Source organism: Danio aesculapii, chromosome 3 (genome assembly GCF_903798145.1).
Source record: "Danio aesculapii chromosome 3, fDanAes4.1, whole genome shotgun sequence".
Classification (NCBI taxonomy): domain Eukaryota; kingdom Metazoa; phylum Chordata; class Actinopteri; order Cypriniformes; family Danionidae; genus Danio; species Danio aesculapii.
Genome location: NC_079437.1, coordinates 40,329,399 through 40,351,866, shown reverse-complemented (window position 1 = coordinate 40,351,866; position 22,468 = coordinate 40,329,399). Strand labels below are relative to the sequence as shown.

The following is a 22,468-nucleotide window of genomic DNA, read 5'->3' as shown; positions in this document are numbered from 1 at the left end:
TGAGTAATTCAGTTTGTAATATTGTTTGTCTCTTACACTCGAGGAAAGTAGATGCTTGAGCAAGCTAAATTAAGTGTAAGTGCGGCTCTGTTTTTGGAAAGGGGTGGGTGTACCTTTTTGGAGTTTCTGCACCAGCTTGTGAAGCAAACATGTACAACGTTGAACACTCGTTCCAAAAATTTCACGCATGAATCCAACTCACCAGATGGCTGTTATTCTTGGATTTCTAAGTGACAACATTCTGTCCCTCAACTTTAATGCTTTACATTACCGTTATGGAAAGCTTTTTACTGAAATGTGGTTGCGGACCATTTCTATAGGAAGTACATATTTTTTTTCCACAGGGCTGTAATTCATTTTAATGGCAACCATTTTTTCCTGCAATCTGACAAGGGCTCTATGCTTGCACACTTGTTTTATGAACCAAGTACTCCTAGATCTACAGTGTTCAAAATAGTTAATATTTCAGTCTGCCTTATTTTGTGTAATTTTTCTGTTTATTTTTAGTCTTTTAAATGCACTTAAACATTAAATCTTGTGTTTCATGCTCGTTTTTTGTTCCTGAGCCAAGGTGTGTTTCGTGCTGGCTTTCTCATTTTGTACCATTTAGAACTTATTGCATTTATCTACTCATTTGATTTGCTTGTAAGGATCAACTGATTCAGATGTGTTTTGAGCACCTCTTGATATTTACAGTGCAGCAATTGAAAACAAACCTGTAAACACCGCAGAAATGATATGAATCATCACCCAAAGGGCTTAGATTTTTGGCGACTAGTAGGAAATGCCAGCAGATGTTGAGCTTAAAGAAGTGCTTTGAGAAAATGAGTCCAGCAGTGTTTTAAGTATATAACCTACCCATATGCTTGTCTTAACTTTTAACACGGAGCATCCCACTGAAAGAGGAATTGCATAACAGTACATTTATACATTACATATGAATCTCCTTTGGTTTATAAAGCAAAAATTAAATGACTGTTGGTTAAGCATCAGTGGATTCATGTTTCATAATACTTACTCATTTGAGAATATTTTTTCCAACTGTTTTAATGCTTATTGTGTTCATGTCTTTATGTACGACAAATTCGTTAGACGACAAATGCTGTAAATACCTCAAACTTGACACACTGTGTGATGATGGTACTTGATGATGGTAGCTCGTTTTAAATACTGTGGAGAGATTTTGTAAATTTAAATTTCTGTTATGACAAAGTCTTGTAAACTTTCTGACGAAGAAAATTTCATATTTAACTGGAGATCTACAGTGCTCCGCATACCCCATTTTGAAAATGAATATTTTTCTCCATTTCTTAGTAAATATAAGCAAAGTATTTTGATGCATTTAAACAAAACAGATTTATTAAACAGATTTATTTATTTAAATAATATTTTGGTCAACAAACAATACAATTAAATTCAAGCAAAATATTGTAAAAAAAAATTACAATCTACAAAATTCAATCAACTAAATTTTCAAAACTTTTTTGCTTCTTGATTTTTCTTCTTTTAAAAATCTTATGTAATATTTTTCTGTAACATACATTTGGCTGTACTAGTTTTTGAACCATTATCTTAAGTTATTTTTTTAGATAAGCTCCAGATTTGGTTTTAGTACTGACTGATCTAATGTATATGCACAAATGTAATATTGTAAAGCTTCCTATAAAAAAATGAATTTAAAAGATAGATTTGTGAGGGGTGTATATGCTGAGCACTGTAAAGACATATTAATGCTTAGCAGCCATCTTGAAATAACTGGCTCATGTGCTTCACTCAAAATTAAACGTGATATTTTTTTTGTGTATAAAAAGTCCTTTAAAATTGTTGCAGAGGATGAGAACATTAGTCATGGACACGAAATTTTCTTGCTCTTTTTTTTTTTTTTTTTTTTTTTTTTTTTTTTTCATTATTGTTATTATTCAATAAATGATTTGTTCAGTCATGTTAAATAATCTATTAGAACGATTTGTTTTTATTCAAAGAATTACATATTAATTTAATCAAATTCCAACACAACACACACACTCAGACGTAGTCGGACACATTGAGGAACTCACATTTTTAATAGAAAATGCAATAAAATAATATTACTTGGTAGGGAACAGTATTGTCTTTATTCTTAGGTTTTCTTTATATTACAAAATGACAGTTTTGTATTTAAAATCACAAGTGCCGTGCTGTATTAATGCTTTCATTCTGTTAACAGCTAATCTAGGCGTATTACTGAATTTTATGAATAAGTTAATGTTTTCAGCATCATGGAAATCAAGTGCTTATGTTAATGTGGTTTATCTGTTGCTGGAAATGAGGAAAAATGAGAACAAGCTTCGTTTGTGTAACTCTATTTCTAGGTAACGACTGATATATTCGCAGATTAAGGATATTAATCTACCTAAAGATTATATGGCTTTTTGAACATCAGAGAATGATTCACCACCAAGTTCTTTTTGACATGCGTTTTCTGATGGCTGTTTTTTATCTATTCTCATTGTCTTTTTGCAGCAGTGTTGGTCTATTGTTTAGGCTGAACAATCTATTATTTTTTAACATCTCATCTTATATTAGTAATTGTAATAATAGCCTGACTAATATGGGGAATGATAATGTTTGGACTAACAAGAAACATGGCGTTCTTCTCCGCAGTTTAACAGGGTTCCTGTGAAACTTTGAATTGCTAAGGCATCATGGGAAAAATGCAAATCTTCGCTTGATATGCCGCCTTTGAAGCGCACTGCCTTGTGGAATGTACGATTGATCGATTTTCATATGGCGCATCAGAGGATCCCGGGGTTGCAGGCCTGCTGGTGGTTTATGAGCTGTTTTTAATAGAAGACCCTGGTGTTTGGCCTCAAGATAGGAATGACTGCCTCCACATGGTTCACTCCCTCCAGATTTTGGGGTTTGTTTTATTGATTCCATTTGAGCACCCTCTTTTAGCGTAACCCCCAATTGGAGACTATATTTTAGATTTTTGAAAAACTATCTTAGCATATTCCTGTTGTTACAGCAGCTTGCGGGTATCCAGAGCTGAGCATAAAGGTTTCTGTTGTAGTACTTTTGTTATTACAGCCTTTTCTATTTAATAAGCAATACATTATATGGTCGTTTTGATGACTTATGCAGAAATGCATGCCCTGCCCTAATCAGGAAGGGAACAAGCCCTCGTTTATACCCTGAAGGCTGTTTTTAGGGGGAAAACCACTTGTAAAAATGGCCTTTGCCGTCCAGGTGTTATTCTTTCCCACTGAGTATGCTGAGGTTTCAAGGTTACAGAAACCGTCCTATGAGGGGGTGAAGGAGCTAAACCGGTGATTTGTTGCAGTTTATTTAGCGACTGAATGCTGTGAGAGTCGAGTGAATGTGCGACCGTCCTCGATGCTGTCTGGTTCCATCACGGCAATGGGACTTACCCTGTGGTCCGCCTGCAGAGTGGGCCAGGAGCAGCCCGTTGTAGACAGTATGAGACCTGTCCCTCATTGTGATCTACAGTGACAGCCGAGGAGCTCGGCTCAAAGGGTGAATGGTAAAATCCAACCCCCTCTCGTCCCGAGTGGTATGGCAGGAGAGAAGGGACTGATGGAAGGAGAGCAAGAGGGGGAGGATGTGTGTAAACGTCCTGCAGCCTTGACTTTCCTCTGAATTAAACATAAAGTGTTTAGTGTCCTGCCGCGCAGACCCCATTTGCTCATCCTACATGCGCACATTGGAAATAAAATGCCCTGGCTGTTAGACATGCTCACGTGAATGTGCTTTTATGAGGAGTGCCGAGGTCTCACTGGAGGCTGTTTCTGCTTTATTTCTTTCCGTTTCAAGTGTTTGCGTGAATCTAAGGTTTTTTTTACTTGCTTGCTTTCAGTATTTAAAGGCTTTCTTTCCCTCATTTAAAGGCATAGTTCACCTGAAAAATGAAAATTCATGTACTGCCTCTTGACTTGCTCCAAACCAGAGTTTTTGTTTTTTGTTCAGTTGAACACGAAAGAAGATATTTTGCAGAAAGTTAGAAACCTTAAAATCCTTAGTATCAAATACTATAGTAGTTAATGGCTACAGATTTCCAGGTTGTTTTTATTTTTTTAAATGTTGTGTTAAAAATCAAAGATGTTAAAACAAATTGAGCTAAAGTAAAAGATAACAATTTTCATTTTTAGGTGAACTATTCCATTAGCACTGCTCAAAAAAAAAAAAATAATGGGAGTGCCTGAAACTGATGAGAATTTCCCTTTAGGATGATCCCATTGTACAGCAAGAGTGGGAAATGGGACATCCTTGATTTTAACATCTGCAAGAAATGGCAATGGGGAAAAAATGCTATTAAAATGTAATTTGACTGTAAGTGATTGGAAGGCTGATTGGATCAGGTTTCTGTGTTGAGGAAAAACCTTGTGGCCTAGAAAAACTTACAGCATGTCTGTTGTTTAATTTAGATCGCTTTGCTGAAGGCCAAAGCAGAAATAGCTTGCCGGTTTGTTTGGCATTTGTGATTGCTCACTCTTTAATTATTCGGGTTGTTAAAATTTGTTTGTTTTGAATCATTGTACATGCAATAATAGTGCTTTCTTATATTATTATATTGATTAGGCTTGTATATATCATTTTTGTGTCCATTTTAAGGTGAAATAATTGCATTTTTAATCATTATTTATCACAATTTATTATTTTTTTCATGGAAGATAATTAATGTTTTTTTTTTAATCTGAAACGTTCTGAATTATTGATTGTTATTAATTTAAATGTTGATTAGTTTTGGTTATATCATTTTTGTATCCATTTTAAGGTGAAATAACTGCATTTTGAATCATCATGCTAGTTAATTTATATTTTTTCAAGGAAGATAATTATGTTTTTTATCTGAAACATTTTGCATTATTGATTATTATTCATATAAATATTGATCAGGCTTGTTTATATTATTTTTGGATTCATTTTAAGGAGAAGTAACTGCATTTTGAGTCATTGTTAGTTAATTTATTGGTTTTTATTCTGTATTATAATTCATGTTTTGTTTTTTCTTCTGAAACATTCTGCATTCTTGATTATTATTAATATAAATATTGATTCGACTTGTTTATGTAATTTTGTATCCATTTTAGGGTAAAATAACTGCATTTTGAATCATCATGTTAGTTAATTTGTTGTGTTTTTTCATTTGAAACTTTCTGAAGTTGATATTAAATATTGCATTTTTTATGTAGGGCTTCTGTTAAACATTATTTTAGGAAGAGAAATGACTTGCAAATGAATTTTGACAGCGTGTGATCTATAGTCAGTCAGGTGTGAGCTATTCTTATATTATATAACATCATATTATGCTACATGTTTTTTCCCCTTTTTTGTGCAGTTTTCATCTCCAAACCTTTGCCCCAGTAAGTGCTTAGCTGGAAGTACATTTATAATTTGATATCTAGCCTAAAAATGGTTTTATAGGCTGATAATGGCCTTTTACAGTACATTGAGTCACTTGCGGTAATAATTAGCGTTCTCATCTGAAGCTGCTGAGACTGCATGAACGCACTGGTCTGAAACACGGGCCAAAGGGCAGTGAGAGGGTGTTGTCAGGACCGTCCTGCTTGAGGATGGGCCAGTGTGTGTCGGGGGAAGGGCCACACAGGGTAGCAGTGACCTGACCTAGGATTAGGCCATGCCTCTGAAAAGCTAACAAAGGATGTGAAATGAAAGCCAGCACTGCAGCACAGCCTGCTCTCATATCACTGACTCCAGTTACAGTGACTGCAACAAAGTGCTGAAGATGCTCGCACTATGTGTCAAACATGTACCAACAGCTTTACTGTTGTCTCCATCTTTCTTCATTTAGATGGATTATCAGTGGTTTAGTTGATTTGTTTTTTAAATGTGCGGTTTTACCGTTTACTAATTTGCTTTATTTATGTGTGTTCTCGAAAGTTACTAGAGTTCTGACCAGCTGCACTACATGTAGTAAAAAGAATCTGAATTGAATTTTGTTAAATTTACTGTGGGAAAATGTTGCAGCAATTAACTTATTTGTACATTTTTAGTTTCATTACTTTTGAAGCAAAATTGTGAATTATTTATCATTAGTAATTCATTATACGGTGTAGTGGGGCTGCACAATATATGGTTTCAGCATTGATAACGCAATGTGCACATCTGCAAAAGTCACATCGCAGGATCTGCAATGTTGAATTGGGATTGTGTAGTTTAGAATTGATTATTTATATATATAATCAATATATATAATATATATATATAATCAATTCTAAACTACACAATATATATTAGAATTATATAGCCACAGTTCAAAATACATGACATTTGTGGAGTTATTGCATAGTTGAACTATAATGGAGTAAAAGTTTATTGTTTGCACATGTTTTTAAGCACTAAGAGTATTCGAATACAATATTTAATAAAAAAAACTTTTTTTTTAACTGTATAAACAGTAAAATCTTTGCTGTTTTATTTTAAGTTTGGCCTTTATTCAATTTAGTACACTTTAAAAAATAAATCCATAAAATTTACGGTAAAAAAACGGCCGCTGTGGTTGCCAGCATTTTACCGTTAAAAATACGGTACAAACCGTAAAAGTAATTTTTCATTTTTACAGTAAACTACCGTATTTCTTTGATTTTATAGATGCAATATGTCTGTATTTTGTATTACTAACATCTAGACATCTTTTGTTACACAGTTAGACACGTTAACACAGCCATATGCAGGTGGTGATGAGCAAGTTACATAATGAACCAATGCTCATTACAAACAACTTTTCCCACAAGCAGAAAAGTGTATCAGTGTATAGAAGGTGCTCAGTGTCAATCACACGACTACTAAACACCAGTATGGTAACACGCATAAAATTAAAGTCATGAAATAAACATTGTTTATCAATATTAGATGTAACATAAATCTCTAATGTACATGACTGATGGGGAAACGACTAAAAAGATCCATCATAATGGCAACAAAAATCATAAAGTGATGTGCCATGCAGAGATTTCTGGGAAAGTCAATTTACAGTTATTCGCCGTATATATTAAGGAAACATACTGTTAACCAGGTTACTTATTTTTACCGTAGCATTTTTACAGTTTTTTTTTTTTTTACCGTTGAAATCACAGCCATTTTTACAGTGTACCTGAATATGATTTCACTATACCCTGAAAACCATAAAGCATTATTTATTTCACACTTATATTGCTTGTAATTAGTTTATTACATTTCATGCATGATTTCTTCCCTTACAAAATCATGCCAATAGATTGAAAATTAATTTAATTAAATTAATACATTGTTTCCAAATAGGGCTGTTTAATTCATCTGGTGAAATTGTATTTATACCCCCCCCCCTCCCCACAAACACACACACACACACACACACACACACACACGCACACCCCCCCCCCCCCCCCCACACACACACACACACACACAATGATGCCTCTTGTCTTTTCTTTTTGCATAAGCCTGAGTTATTTTTGGTCAAAAATCAAAAACGTGTTGGTTGAATAAAAGTAATGAAGTCAGAATTTGCCCGGGGTATGAATAATTTCAGGCTTGACTATAGTTAAGAATTGACAATGATCCTATCGTGGGTGTAACATTAATTTTATTTTTGTATTCTTTTCTATATAATATTTCTGAATTAATTAATTGCTCATATTTAAATAATTGTTTAAAATATTGATTATATTGAATTGAAAGTATTATTGAATATTAATTGATAATATTATATTGAAAATAGTGATTGATTTGTATGTTTAAAGCTCAAAGTGACATACTGGTGTAGCAAAGCCCCCCTTTGATTTTCGATTTTTTTAAAAAAAAATTTTTTATATATTTCCCAACTTATGTTAAACAGAGCAAGGAATGTTTCGCAGTATGTCTGATAATATTCTTTCTACTGGAGAAAGTCTTATTTGTTTTATTTTGTCTAGAATAAAAGCAGTTTTTTTGGAAGTTTTTATTATCTTTTAATAAGCATTTTAAGGTCAATATTATTAGCCCCTTTAAGCTATATGTTTTTTTTAGATTGCCTACTGAACAAACCTTCGATATACAATGATTTGCCTAATTACCCTAACCTGCCTAGTTAACCTAATTAAGCCTTTAAATTTCACTTTAAGCTGTATAGAAGTATCTTGAAAATATCTAGTCAAATATTATTTACTGTCATCATGACAAAGATAAAATAAATCCGTTATTAGAAATCAGTTATTATAACTATTATGTTTGGAAATGTGTTGAACAAATCTTCTCTCCGTTAAACAGAAAATAACTGACTTCAACTGTATATCAATGCCAGCAAAAAGTATCATTAAAAAAATCTGTGCATTCCTATTTCATTTATATTCCTAATGTGATTCTGATTTGCCTTTTTCACATTTGCCTTTATTTTTGTTCATTTATTATTATGATAATAATTAATTATTCATTGCAGTAGCAAGCCCCCCCCCCCCCCCCCCCCCCCCCGCCTCCTGGGGGTTTGTCATCATGTGCTAATTTGTCTGAGGAAAGATGAAAGGGTCAGGTGAAATCACAGCTCCCTGTGTAATATATCAGGAATGGTGGGATCTCCCATTTGAACACAAAGCCTTATTTTCCATGTCACTGATGTACAATGTTGTTCTTGTGAAATGAAAAGGTGATGAGCAGCTTTTCCTCGGCGCAGATATTAATGCTAGTAGGGCAGCACGTCACGCAGCTGTTTGAAGCAGATACGACGAGAGCCTATGCGTAAAACTGAGCCTCCTCTGTGTGTTTATTTCATGCTGCGTTTCAAGTAATTGCATAGAAATTGCAACGAGTTTCATCGCACACGCGCATCGCTACTTAGCCACAAGGTCACGGCTCTGGTCGCTGGCAGCACCTTAAAAAGACACGCTGTGAACAAATGCTACTTTTGTAACTTCAACAGCGCTCCGTCTTGAAAGGATTGAATGCTGACGGTCGCAAATGTGCTTGACCTTTCTATTGCTGGCTCATGTTTCTGCCTCTCGTGGTAACCAATCAGGCTTTAGGTGGAGCTCAAAGGAAGACAGCAATAGAACAAACACCTTTTTTTTAGACTATAGATTTACATGAAGCCTTTGTACGTGAAGTCTGCTTAAATAATAAAGGAAATCACCTTTTGTACTGAATTGCATTTAGTTCCTGTGTGCTTATTTTATTCTGCATGCAAAGCTAAACATTCACCATTGTATACAACAAAGGGCCATGTATAATCCTAGCAGTTTTCTAGGATAGATTGCTGCCCAGACACATTGTTTAACACAGTTGTGGGTTTGGTTGTTGAATAGGCAGTGACGCCTAAACTTGACGCTCAGAAGCTCGTTGATTAGACAAAGATTACCTCAGTATGTTGGATTCACTACTATAGCAATTATTTTGTCACTCTTATCTTGTCAAAACATCTGAACAAAAGTTTCAGTTTGAGCCCTGCAGTGTGAAGGAATTCGGTGTATTGTATGAGATCCAGGTTGACTTGTTAGAACTGGTACATCTGACGTGTTTTTGTTTCTTCGCAGGTGATGCATTGAGCTGAGGTAGAATGCCAAATTACTCGTTTTCCGTCAGCCCTTATAAACGCACCAAACGTGACGGATAGAAATGTGCACAATAATAACTCCAAATCACTGTGAGGAGATTTGCCAAAAAAGAACTTAAATGTACGCTTTTCCCAGGTGAATGTTGCTTTGCTCAGTAAGGATGGTGTTAAATGTTTAATTATAGGCTAGTAGACAAGGTTGAACAGCTGTTTCCACTGTAATCATTGAATACCACTGAAAGGATCTGGCATGTAAACCTTTCGTTTTCTCTTTTTAATAGCATAAGTGAATACCTTGTTACAATCCTGATTTGATCTGTGCAGAAATGTTTGCTCTTCTGTTATGTATTTTGATTAAAAAAAAAATCCCAGTTGTAGTTTCAAAAGGCTACATGCTAGAGTGGAAGATGACAGAAGATATTTTTTGCAGTCTATAGAGGTGCGAACCTAAACTGGTCTCATGGTTATGTTACGATTATCATGCCTTCGGTTCCATTTGATATCTTGGTGCATCAAGGTGCATTGATGATGCTTTCCATACACAATTTTTTTATTTTACTCGCAGCACAACAATTCTTTTATTAAAATTTAAAATATAATTTTTATTTATATTATTTGTAGGCATGGGTTGGTATAAGATTCTGACAGTGTGATAACTTTGAATAAGTATCACGGTATTGTGATTGCTGCTCTAAAATATATTCTTTTAAAGGTCTGGGTAAAAAACAAAACCTTTTTTCCCCTTCGAAAGCAATATATTTTATTTTGAGTAACATTTATTATAATAATTCAAATGACTTCTCCTGTCTTCATTTATTTCAAAAACTGATTTTATTTTACAATTTAAAACAACATCTTTGACACCTATATTTTCTGCTGGAGAGACTGTTATCTCAAAAAACAACAACAACAAGTAAATAAAAAATAGGACACATACCTTAGGAACGGTCTTACAGAAAATTTTGACAGTTTTAAAACCTTGACTTTTCCAAACCCTGGTATACCTTAAAAAAACGGTTATTGTCCCATGCCTAATTATTTGTAATACAAATTTTCTCTTATTACGAAACAGATAAATGAACTATACCTTTAAAATCTCAAGTACATGCACAGAACAACATTAGAATTTATAGCAAATAAGCAAATGTAAATATCCCGCTCGCTTACTGAGGGTTGGCGAGCATGTTCTTACACCCCTATGATTGGTCACTGGCTCAACAGAAAGGGCTGTGATTGGCCCTAAATTGGCCCCAATATAGCGCATATGAGATAAAGTTCAGTACATAATAACTGGTTATGATTATTACTCAACCGAACTGAATTGTCTGTGTCTGCATCACGGTGCACCGAAGAAACAATTAATTTCGACACTCCAATAGTGTAGTTAAAATATTGTGTATATTGGTTGGTAAATGGATGTCTACATCAGTTGAGACCTTGTTTCTATGTTGAAATAGCCACATAATATTTCGGTGTTTCCCAAATTCCCCCCCCCCCTTTTTTTTTTTTTTTTCCCCAAATATTTCTGGAAAAATTTCCCCCCTCTCATATTAAAGCAGAACGTTTTCTTAACATTTTGTAGTGTAGTTTATGCAATAATACAACCTTAACATATAGTTACATTTCCTAGATTTTCTCTTAAATTCTCAAATTACATTTAATTCCTGCTATCAGTAAAATATTGTTTTATTCCTAAAACTGTAAAAAAATTAAGATTATTATTATTATTACTTGAAGGTCAACCAAAAATTGGTTACTTTGAGAACAGTATTGGGCTTATATTCCTATCAGAATATCTTAGTTGAACCAAACTTCTGTTTTAACCAGTTGTTGTGAAAACGCTTTAGGTTCTGTGTACATACTAACACTTTTCTCCAATAAAACTGTATATAAATGTAAGTAGAGGGATTGTTAATGCAGCTGTTTATGTCCTTATATAGTGAGACAGATGCTGAAAACACCACAAGTGTTACTTGTGCTTTAGTATGCCACCCAGATTCTTTAAAACTAGCCTCAGCCTATTTTTTTGTGAAATGTTAAATAGGTACTTTCGTTGCACGTTTCAGATAGCAAATCCACTAGAAGGAGCTGTGTACATTTTTGCAAATCTGAAATGTGTTACTTTGGGTACATGTCATGTTTCAGATAGACCTTCTTCTTGTGCAACAGTGCTTCTCCGGACTCCAACCTTAATGATCTGCTTCACAAATACATCACTGTACAACACAAGTGCAACACTGTACAAAGTGAGCTACAAAGCAAACTGAACGTGCAGAAAAGCTGTCCCTATTGTAATGAATAAAAGAGGCAAATGTATTGAATTAAAACTGTTAAGTTGTTTTGTGGTATTTATTTGGTGCTGTGCAAAGACTTGCATGAAAATATAAATATTTTGTCCATGAAGTGTCTCTGAAAGTATCATTGGTGTGAAAAGGAGCAAAAGTTGTTAGCATCATACTGCCCCCTAGCATTAATTTTATCTTGAAACTGCAGTCAACCGGATGTTGACGTACATGTTTGCACACAAATGTAGTCCGAGGCATGTATTTCCAATGAGCCTGTGTTGTTAGAATGTGTTTAGTTAAAACAAAACCATGCCCTTTATTCACAGACTCGCACAAAACGCATTCAAAAGGACTCAATAACAGAATTCACAGCTTTAGTTCCTGCAAGTTGCTGCACTTAGTTTTGTTATTTCATTTTCATTCTTCGCTTTTTTCATCACTTTAATTTTGTCTGCACATTTTAAATCAGCATGCAATGAAATATGCTTTTGAGTTCCATATTTCAGCAGTTCAGAGCGAAAGAAAAACCTGCAGATGCCTTCTATAAGTAGGGACAATTTAGGTGTTATGTTGACATATGAGTAGTATTTTAAATTTAAATGTGCAATTTAGCATTGAAATGTTTCCTATTCACAATGTTTAGCAATTCCGTCATGGTCCTTGCTTTAAATAACACTAAATCCGGTTTTCCCTTGATGTGTGAATTGGTCGGCTGAGCATGCTTTACGTCTACAGCATTGTAATGTCTATCATAATGTCGTCTATTGTCGTGTGGGAGTGCTCTTTATGTTTTTCAGAGCAGGTGGTGGGCTTTGAAGGACCAGTTAAGAGTGGCTCTGAGTATTTTAATGGTCCCGTTTTCTTTGCCTCAGTTTAGGACCTTATTCTAATTAGTGTCTCTCTTTTCTCTAATTTACAACAGTTCTTTCTGAATTGTTTTTAAGGGTCTGGCTTTAATTATAAGGGGTGTTGGTTAGGGAATTGCGAAAGCTCACCGCAAGGCTTGTTGGGTTGCAGTTGAGTTGAGCAACATAAGCAATTAGGAAATTCCAGTGTCCTATTCAGCTGGTCTCAGACAGTGGCCATTTCGTTTGAAATAGTTCATTTGAAAGACTGATGCTGAGGAACTGAACTATTTCTGACCTACTGAACTCCTTGTGTTTTTCGTCATGCAACTGAAATGTCGACTGAGCGCCATAAAGCTGAGTGATTGGAAACAATTAACATGCCCTGCAAACTCTGGGTTCAGAGGGATTATATGGCACTCGGAAATGTTTGCAGATGGGATATGAATATTTCAGAGATAATGTGAAACAACTGACTTGTAAATTCTCATCGAGACCTTCTTGGACGTACATCTAGGTAAACGATCTTGCAGCCCTGATCAGGGCAGCAGTTCAGTTGTTTTGTGTTGTGTTTTGATTCTTGCACTGAGCTTGGAAACTGCATGCAGACACGTCTTGGCTGTTAAGGTTTTGTTGTATTTATTTGACAGGAGCTGCTGCTTATGTTACAGGCCGTAGCGCAGGCGTCACTGTGATTCTGGAATGAGTGGAGCTTTCACTCTACAAAATCCTCTGCTTTGCCAAAACTTGATAACTAGCAAGAATGTTGACTGTATGTGGCCAAAAGTCTGGACAAATTTAATATTCAGTCATTCCAGCCACACCCAGCAGTGAAGTAAACCCAGAGACAAGCACAAAGTAAAATGAACCGTATTTAAAAGCTTCAGGATGTGACGTTAAGCTATCATAGGACTCTTCATTGTACTTGTAATGCAGATGTTACATGGAAAAGAAATGCAAAAATGTTTGACTTATTTGCATAGTTTAGACCAAACCCTTTCCTGTTTTAATACGTCATTAACATCATTGCCAGTGCAGAAATTGTTGGTTTAAATGGAAATTAAATTATGTTATTGATTTATAGAGCATGGAAATAAACCTAAAGGAACCTTTTAGATTGAGCTGAATGCCAGCTAACATGATATCCCAAAAACAGTATGTACATTAATGTTATGGAGGCTGAATGTAACCAACATCTAATTAAAAAACCCATTATACAAAAATGGGGACTAAGCATGTAAAAATGCATTGTGCATTTATCTTCTTTACTTTATGAAATGTTATAAAGGCTTTCTAAATGATTCTCTTGATTATTACTATGTAGTTTTATAATGGTTATTGTTTTTATTAATTGAGTACAATTAGGTCTGTGGGGAGTAAAACGTGAAAACAGAACCCAAATATCCTTAGCTATTTACATGCATTTTGAAAAACATTATGTCTACCAAATTAACATCTCCGATAACTGTTTATCTAATTTACATAATAGAGCTAAAATTATTATCAAATTGTGTTTAACATTGAAGTTATTTTAGTTTTAAATTGTTATGAAGCTCTAAAACCCTTAGGGCAGAACCCATAGTGATTTATACTAAAGATTTGAAATCATTCCTGTATCTTTTTTTGAGTAGATAATATAATATAATATAATATAATATAATATAATATAATATATGTTTGTGTCAGTGTGCAGGCTTGATAACTTTTCTTCTGGTTCTATTATAAATGTACTTTGAATCTCAATAGATCGCTGTAAATGTATAGTCCAGTGTAACCTTATATGTTGTTAATATTTGCAAACAGTCTCATCACATTTAGGCCACATTTGCATTACATGGTTTAGGTGACCTAATTTATATTTTTTCTCTCATGTTTTAAATGCTGATCGAATGTGGCCCACAAATGTATAAGCAAGAGATAAGGACACAAATTCATATATTTTCAGATCTTTTCAACCATAGTTTTTCCGAGTCAGATTTATTTTACCATATACATGGTGTAAATGCAGTTAGATCACTTTTTTTAAAGCTGGTAATCCAGCTAATCAAGATTTTTAGGTTCACTAGAAACTTCCAGAAGAGTGTTTGAGCTAAACTCTGCAGTTGTATTTTTTTGTGGTATTTATTATAAATGGTTCCAGTCAAATCATTACCCAGCTTCAGATTTTCCTAAATCAATATCAAAACGTGTTATTTTGAAATAAGAAATGTGATCAACTCGCTTGCATTAGGAAATCCTTTAAGGTGTATTGACGTAGTGGTTATAGAGTAACCTTATTGAGTTTCTAAATTCAAACTGCATAAGGAGTGAACTATCAACTGGACAATTGCTGAGTTACACAGTAACCATTACACTCTTGATGGGAGGATGACCCAGTAGTTAAAAAAGAAAATGTCAATCCAAAGTTAAGAGTGGTGCAAGTCTCCTACATGACTCTTCTCTCATTCTTTGCTTTATAGGACGGGACTCAAATGGGTCAACAGGGCTTTTATATCAGCAGAACACCTGTTTGTATGACCGTCTGTTTGAAGAAAAGACTTCTAATGGATTAAGATCCACAAGCCCAGTGTTGTGCAATTCTGCATTTGGTAGAACCTTTTCGAGTAATACACATCATTTTATTCCTCAAAGAAGTGCAAATGCTGTAGATCTAGGTGTTGGCTTGTCACCATACTTCAGAGTAATCTCCAAAGTATGGATATTCTCCTCTATCTCCTCTGTTTTCACCCCATCCAGAGGTCTAATCAGTCCTGTGGTTAATGTTTAGATGTAGTCCAAAGGGTTCACATCTGCTGTTAGCGATGTGCAATACAATGGCCCAACGGTTCATCAGCAGAGCACGACTGCTTCCCTCCTAGGTTAATCGCATGCTAACCTCTTCTACAAAAGGCTCATGTTGCCGTCGATGCCTTGTTGTTCCTCCTCCTCTTGTCATGCTAATGCACTATTTACACATGCAAAAAATGGACCCTTTGTGCCAAGGTGTCTGTGGCACAGGAGGAAGTGATGTGCGTGTGTGTGTGTGTATCTGTGAAAGTGTGTTGGGGTCCATCTCTAGTTTGAGTAATAAGTGTGAAGTGCTCCTCCCACGCTGGATTGAGGAAAAGCATGTGGGAACTAAGCGCCGTCGCATCAGAGGAATTGGGCAGGGGGAAGGGCTCATTAATTTCTACTGCCATTCCTGTTTATACGTCATGCTTCATTAGATAGTGTGGGGTTTGGATGGACCTGGGGGGTTAAGTTGTTGATTTTAAAGGGGCAGTTCACTCTAAATTGTTGTCATTCCACCTATACACTTGAAACCACTCAGTAAAAGCTTTATTCCATACAAATGGAAGGCAGAATGGGATCAGAGTGCTCGAGTAAAAAAAGATTTCAGTTTTCAGGCTTAGTAGGAAGAAAATCTAACTATTCTTTCAACTCAAGACATGATGAGTTTATTCATTAAAGATGCCATATTAGACTCACTCAGACTTGAGTTGCTCCAAATGTCAATATTGCAAAAGCAACCGAACGATCAAACATATACTGTTGCAATGCCCTGGTGTTAATGGTTTTAATGTAATCAGGCAATGTTTTTTTTTCTTCTCTAGAGACATTAAGAAATTAATAAGAAATTAATTTTCAAATGTGAATCCTTCAAAAAGGTAGAATTCTTTTTTTTACACTGTAGATTGTGTCAAAGCAGCTTAACATAGAAGCTGTAGTAAATTGAAACTGTGTTAGTCCAGTTTTCAGAGTTGAAGTTCAGTTTAGTTTAGTTCAGTTCAGTGTTGTTTAATTTTCACTGCTGAAAGTCCAAACACTAGAGTAAAGGTCAGAGCAAATCCAATGATGTACAGCTCCACAAGTCCCAAACCAAGCGAGCCAGTGGTGACAGTGGCAAGGAACTTCACCAATTGACAAAAGTGAAGGAAAAAATCTTAAGCAAACTGTTTTAGATCTTATTTTATGTATTATGTAATGTTGTTTAGGTCTATTTATTGTTGTAAACCTATTTATTATAGAAAATTTGTCATTTGTAAAACTTATAATTTTGATCTGCTATGAAATAGCTAGAGAAACTTTCTCTCTCACTAAACCCAGAAAACTTAAGATTAATCTTTGAAACACACATTAAGATTTTATTAATATATTTTTTATACAATCTGAGAGGTTTTAGTTCTCTTTTGAAAGTCCAGGTAACCCAAACTTAGAGTATCTAAAATAAAAGTAAATTAAAGAGATTAAATTACTTTAAATGATGGACATCTTCAACGTAGGCTTTTGTTAACATCTGTTTAACACCTAAATAAACCAAACGTGTATCAAACATCTTGATTTGTATGGATTTGTATTGTATGGACTGCTTTTGTAACCCATTTAGTTTTACATCTTAATTTGTATCTTGAAAATGAACCTGTGTGTTTTAAGGGTTTGAGAGAACATCACAGAATAAACGATGACCGATTATAAACAGGCTTCCCACACTTCTTGAAAGCACTTGAATTTCAGACTTACGAATTTAAGGCCTAGAAAGTGCTTAAAACAAACACAGGTCCTTGAAAGTTCAAAATTTTAACTACAATTTGTTTGTGGTTTTATTTCAACAATTGAATTTGTCTAAAACAGAACAGAAAACTAATTGATTCTTCAATTTTTACATTTTATCAATATGTTAGAAAGCACTTCTGAATATTACCAGTATTTAATTCAGTAATTATTAATAAAGTTCTTTGAACATGTTTAAAGCAGTACGTTTTTAAAAATTACTCTGACATTTTTAATCTCAGTGAAATCTTAAGTACAGTAAGGACTTTCATGGCGCTACATATGCTGGGGTATAATTAACAGTGGTGCTTGATTTCAAATAAATGTTGCTTTAAAAAATTCTTGAATCTGCTGTTTGTGAAAGTGTGGAAACCCTGGATAAAAGATCTGCATGTAAGAGTAAAGATTTAGCCACACATCCATGTGGAATTTTAGTGACTTGTCTAGATTAGTTCTGGACCTGAGCAGCATTTGTAAATGTTTTCTGCAGATCTCAGGGGAGAATCAGCATGTGGTATCACTGTCGTTTTTATCTATTTGACTTTAAAAGCTCGGGGGAGGCAACAGACCAAATACCATGCATGTCTGTGCGTCATCTCTCGCTCCGATGTCAAAGCTGGCAAAAAGAGAAAACATGCTTTTATTTAGACGTTCTCTCTTTTGAAGCTGCACATCTGGTGGCTATTGTAATGACAGTTAACATAACATTTACGACGAGTAATAATTATTCGTGACATTTGTTTACAAGCAAAAGAAATTCGTGTTTGTGGTCTTTCTGTGCCTCTCGGTAAACACGCTTCTTTTGAACAGAATTAAAAGGCCGTCCAGCAGTCAGGTTTGCGACTGCGGTTCCCCGAGTTTCAAAAGAAAACCACAAAGCTCCACAGACTAATCATTCCACTTTTGCCAAGGCTATTCTCCTGAGTGGAATGTCATCATATCAAATGACAGCGCTTACGGTCTTTGCGGCCTCATTTTCTTCAGTCACTTCATAAGCAAATGTTTGATCCTCTCTTTCGCAGGTGATGCCTTCCCAGGTGCCTCGAGCCCATTCCTCGGCGGATACGTCAGCGCCTCCAGTGCTCACGGGTCATCAGATCCGGCCTTCCGAGCCCCCAACCCAGCCAGCCTGCAAATGGCCCAGCTTTGGGCCTCTCACTCTCATGAAGGTAGGAATTGCCGCGTTTTTTAGCGCTGCGCAAAGAAGGGGGAGGAAAAGCCAGAGCATGTCTTTGCATTTGCACGAGGTGGTGTGCACGTATTGGGTTTAACGATTAGGTTTGTTGGCAGATCAGTGAACTCAGACAAAGGCAGTAGTCAGAGGTCTTGGTGACTGGCAGGACCGGGTGAACGGGCTAATGGAAAAAACACACCCTCTACTATGCGACCCACAGGGACTTTTAGGCGGCTTTATATTTGAAGTTAATGGAAATCGACTTGGTATTGGGAGTGCGAGCATGTGGCATGGACTGTGCTTGAGCAGATAAAGGTGCAGTATTGTTTTTGATAAGCGAATGTGTGGCTGGTTAAAGCTGTCGGCCGGTGATGTGTAATATGCAGTCATGTCTGATGTCGACGATGGATTACCCTCTCTCTCTCTCTCTCTCTCTCTCTCTCTCTCTCTCTCTCTCTCTCTTTTGAAGTCAATAAACTAGATTTGTGTGAATGGTGTGCAACGACTGTAGAAAAGACAATAAAAAATCAATTTGGTCCCTGCAGTCCCGATGTAGAATAGGCCACATCTGACAGCGGCTCTGCTGCAATGTAATTGTAACCAATTATTTTCTTGAAATAGCTGGTGTCGGTCAATAGTCAATGTCTAAGAGCTTTGACAGAACCTAAGATAGATATTAGTGAATGCAGTTCTGCTTATGAACAGTATGTATATGACACCCTATTGCTCTCTTTTAGATGCACTGAGCATTAGCTTGGTTAAGTTTCTGTCAACTTGTAGGAGTTCAGAAAAAAAGACCTTTTTTCTGTTCTGGTTACCATATCAAATTTACATAATTTTTGTAACCCCTTGATTTATTTTCAGAAGAAAAATATTTATACTTGCAATCAAAATGTAGAACTTCATGCATTTTTGCTGCACAGCAAGGCTGCTTTTATTTGATCAAAATAAAGTTTTTGCCATTGAATATAGTTATTGTCTGATACATTTAAAAATATAATAATGTATATTACAGAAAAGCACAATTTTCAGCAGTATTTCATCCATCTTTAGCCTAAAGTAATTCTTCAGAACCATTCTAATTTCATTTTCATGAAACAATTCATAATTTTTTCGCCGTAAATCTGTTGCTTAATATTTTGGCATGACGTGTTTTTTATTTTTTTTAATTTTTTTTTTTATTGAATTTATTTTACATAGTTCAGAAAAACTGTACAAAAATACAAGTATCTCATACATTTCGAAATAAAACTGTTGAGGATAAAAACATTTTAAAGCCCTGGGCTTCTTTGCATTGTGGTCCTCGCCTGTAAAAAAAATAAAAAATAAAAAAACCTCATCGTTCACCATGCAAATTAACTATCCTCATCAAAAGACCATCTTTTAATAGATTTTTTTTAAAACTCCTTAAGCCCTTAATGTCCTTGATCGATTTTGGTAATTTGTTTCACATGATTGCACTTGTATACATATTTCCCCGCTACATTTCTTAATTTTAAATATTAACAAATATTAAAATCCCAACCCCTAGTACTATATGAATGCTGTTGCCTCCCCATTTGAAAATAGTTCACCAAATAACTAAGAAGGAACAACATTATTAAACATTTTTCGTATCATTCCCAGTAAAAAAAAAACATACTCTTTTATTAACAAGCTTGCAGGATGCTTTTATGATTGAATTGTTCAAAGGACATTATTTGGAGTAAAATTTAGAAATGTTTGCTGTTACTTTGGCTCAATTGAATGCATCCTTGCTGAAAAAAATGCAAAAGTGCAAAAAACAAGTAATACATAGTAATAAAGTCTGACATTATGCAAGTAATGTCTAATGTAATTCTGTGGCTCTGATCAGACATGATTGATCTTATTATTATTTTTTTTTGTCGAATTCATTTTACCTATGCTTCCAACCAAGGCTCTCACAAATCTTTCTTGCGGTTTTAATAAATCCTCATCTATAACTACAGTCTCCATCCACATAAAAATGCTAATATCATAAAATCATAAATATAAAACTAGCGAGGTAGTTTATGTGCATGCCATCTGAAATGAAAGATGAATCAATCAATCAACTTTTATATTAGTTCCTCCACCACAAACCAGACTTTATGGACTTTTGAGAATATATTTGTCTCTTGTTTTTATCCGTCATTTCTTGAAATCACATAAAAAATGCAGATGAAAACGTTATATCAGCTTGCCACTAGGTAACTTTTCCTTATAGATATTTTGACTACGTTGTTTCTTTAGTTTTCCCAAGATTATTGCTAAATCAAATACTGTTTATTCCAAAAAACTATTTGAAAGTAGAATTGGTATGCAAGTTGTAGAATGTTGAAAGGAGTATTCCAGAGTACTTGGTTGGTGGTCTGCTTTTTCTGGTAGTGCACATCCTTGCTTACTCTAACCACTAACATTCCCCACAATACATTGCGCTTTGGATGTGTGAATATTAGAACTACAAAGGCAGGTGAAAAAGTGTTCGACTACAAACATGGCAGACGAATGAGATCGACCGTTAAGTGCCAAGGCTTTGCTAAAGATGTTTGAATGACTGGTAATTAATATCTAACCTACTTAAAAATACATAAGTCACATTTCCTCATTGTATTTCATCTGCAACAACAATGAGAACTTGTATAAAGATGTGTTTAGACATTCTGGGTGCATTATTCTGCAAAAACCTGAGGAGATTTCTTCGCATGAAAGACTCTCAAATAGATTAATCTACTTCTGCTTTTTCCAATTAAATATGACAGAAATGTGGATGATGGGTCGAGATTATTGATAAGGCACGTAGCAACATAACGGTCAATAAGGAAGTAGAATTAACCAAAGCTTCTGTTGAACACTTAGAAGTATGTATTTTTTTTCACCACAAAAAAGTCCATCGTTTTATGATGCGAATTACTGTAAGTGAAGCAATAGCCTTGAAGTAAATGACAACAAGCCATCCCTTTATTGTTGAGCCCACTACACATTCTTTCCTCATCTCAGTCCAAAAAGTCCTTATCTGTGCTTTAACTTGAAACTTGCACGCTCGAACAAGATGATTCATTTGCCACTGAAGCCTTTCCAGCCCCTGCCATTTTGAAAAGATTGAGATTTTAGGTCTCAAAATGGTTCATGTGTGTACCAAACAAATGGAAAGAAAAGCAGCCATAGCTCTGTAAAAGGGCGTGGGCGGATTATTAACGAGGTTTGTTGAAGGGCCTTGTACCCATAGGCCTTTGTTTCAAGTCCCCGCAGAGAAAGTACAGATGAATTGTCTAAAACCTTGGCACAGATCATAGCAAGCCTGCCTCGCTCTGCCTGCCGTAGAAATGCAGTGAATAGCTGACATTGAAGTGTACTCTGTCTCTGCAGCCTGTGAAAATATTTGAACATGCCTGTTTATTCTGAAGGGTGCACCTGGCTCTTATTAACTGAAGGAAGTCGAAGTAGCAGCTGTGGAATTTGGCTATTTTTACACGAAACGTGTGAAACAATCAGGCACGCCGCAACGCCATCGCTGTTGGGGATTGCAGAAACTCCACAATCAGAGGGAAAAAAACCACTGTCAGATTTATCTTTGAAGTTCAATTAATAAACATGAATCGCAGCCAACTGTGAAATGTTACCGTTTGTTTGGATGTGGAGCTCATATATGTACCGCGGTAACCCCTTGAGCTGTTAACTTTAAAAAACACAATCTCTGCAGATGCACTACCAGTCCAAGGTTTGGAATCAGGAAGATTTGAACACAATTCTGCTCTCCAAGGCTGCATTTATTTGATCAAAAATACGGTGAAAACGGTTCAATTGTGAAATATTCTGAACAAATTTAATTTATTCCTGTGATAAAAGATGAATTTTATACATCAATCCAGTCATTAGCGTCTCATGATCCATCAGAAATGTTGTAATCTGTATTGTGATATTATAATATGTATTATAATTGGTAGACAATCACTAATAATGATTCTTACATGTAGGGTTGCATGATTTTGGAAAAATCTAACATTGTGCAATTGTTTTTTACCTTGCGATTATATATTGTGACATACAATTTCACCAGATGACTTAATACCTCTATTTGGAAAGAATTTATAATGTTAGATTGAATGGG

At 35.2% G+C, this 22,468-nt stretch overlaps 1 protein-coding gene across 4 annotated transcripts in view; it reads left to right on the top strand.

Annotated features, from left to right (window-relative positions):
• The window catches only part of tnrc18 (trinucleotide repeat containing 18), an 81,128-nt gene that overhangs the window by 4,826 nt on the left and 53,834 nt on the right, over positions 1-22,468 (top strand). For all 4 annotated transcript variants that reach the window (XM_056453975.1, XM_056453977.1, XM_056453976.1 and 1 more), the window contains exon 3: positions 18,206-18,352. In XM_056453975.1, the coding sequence (XP_056309950.1) occupies positions 18,206-18,352 (147 nt within the window). The remainder of the gene's footprint in view (positions 1-18,205; positions 18,353-22,468) is intronic.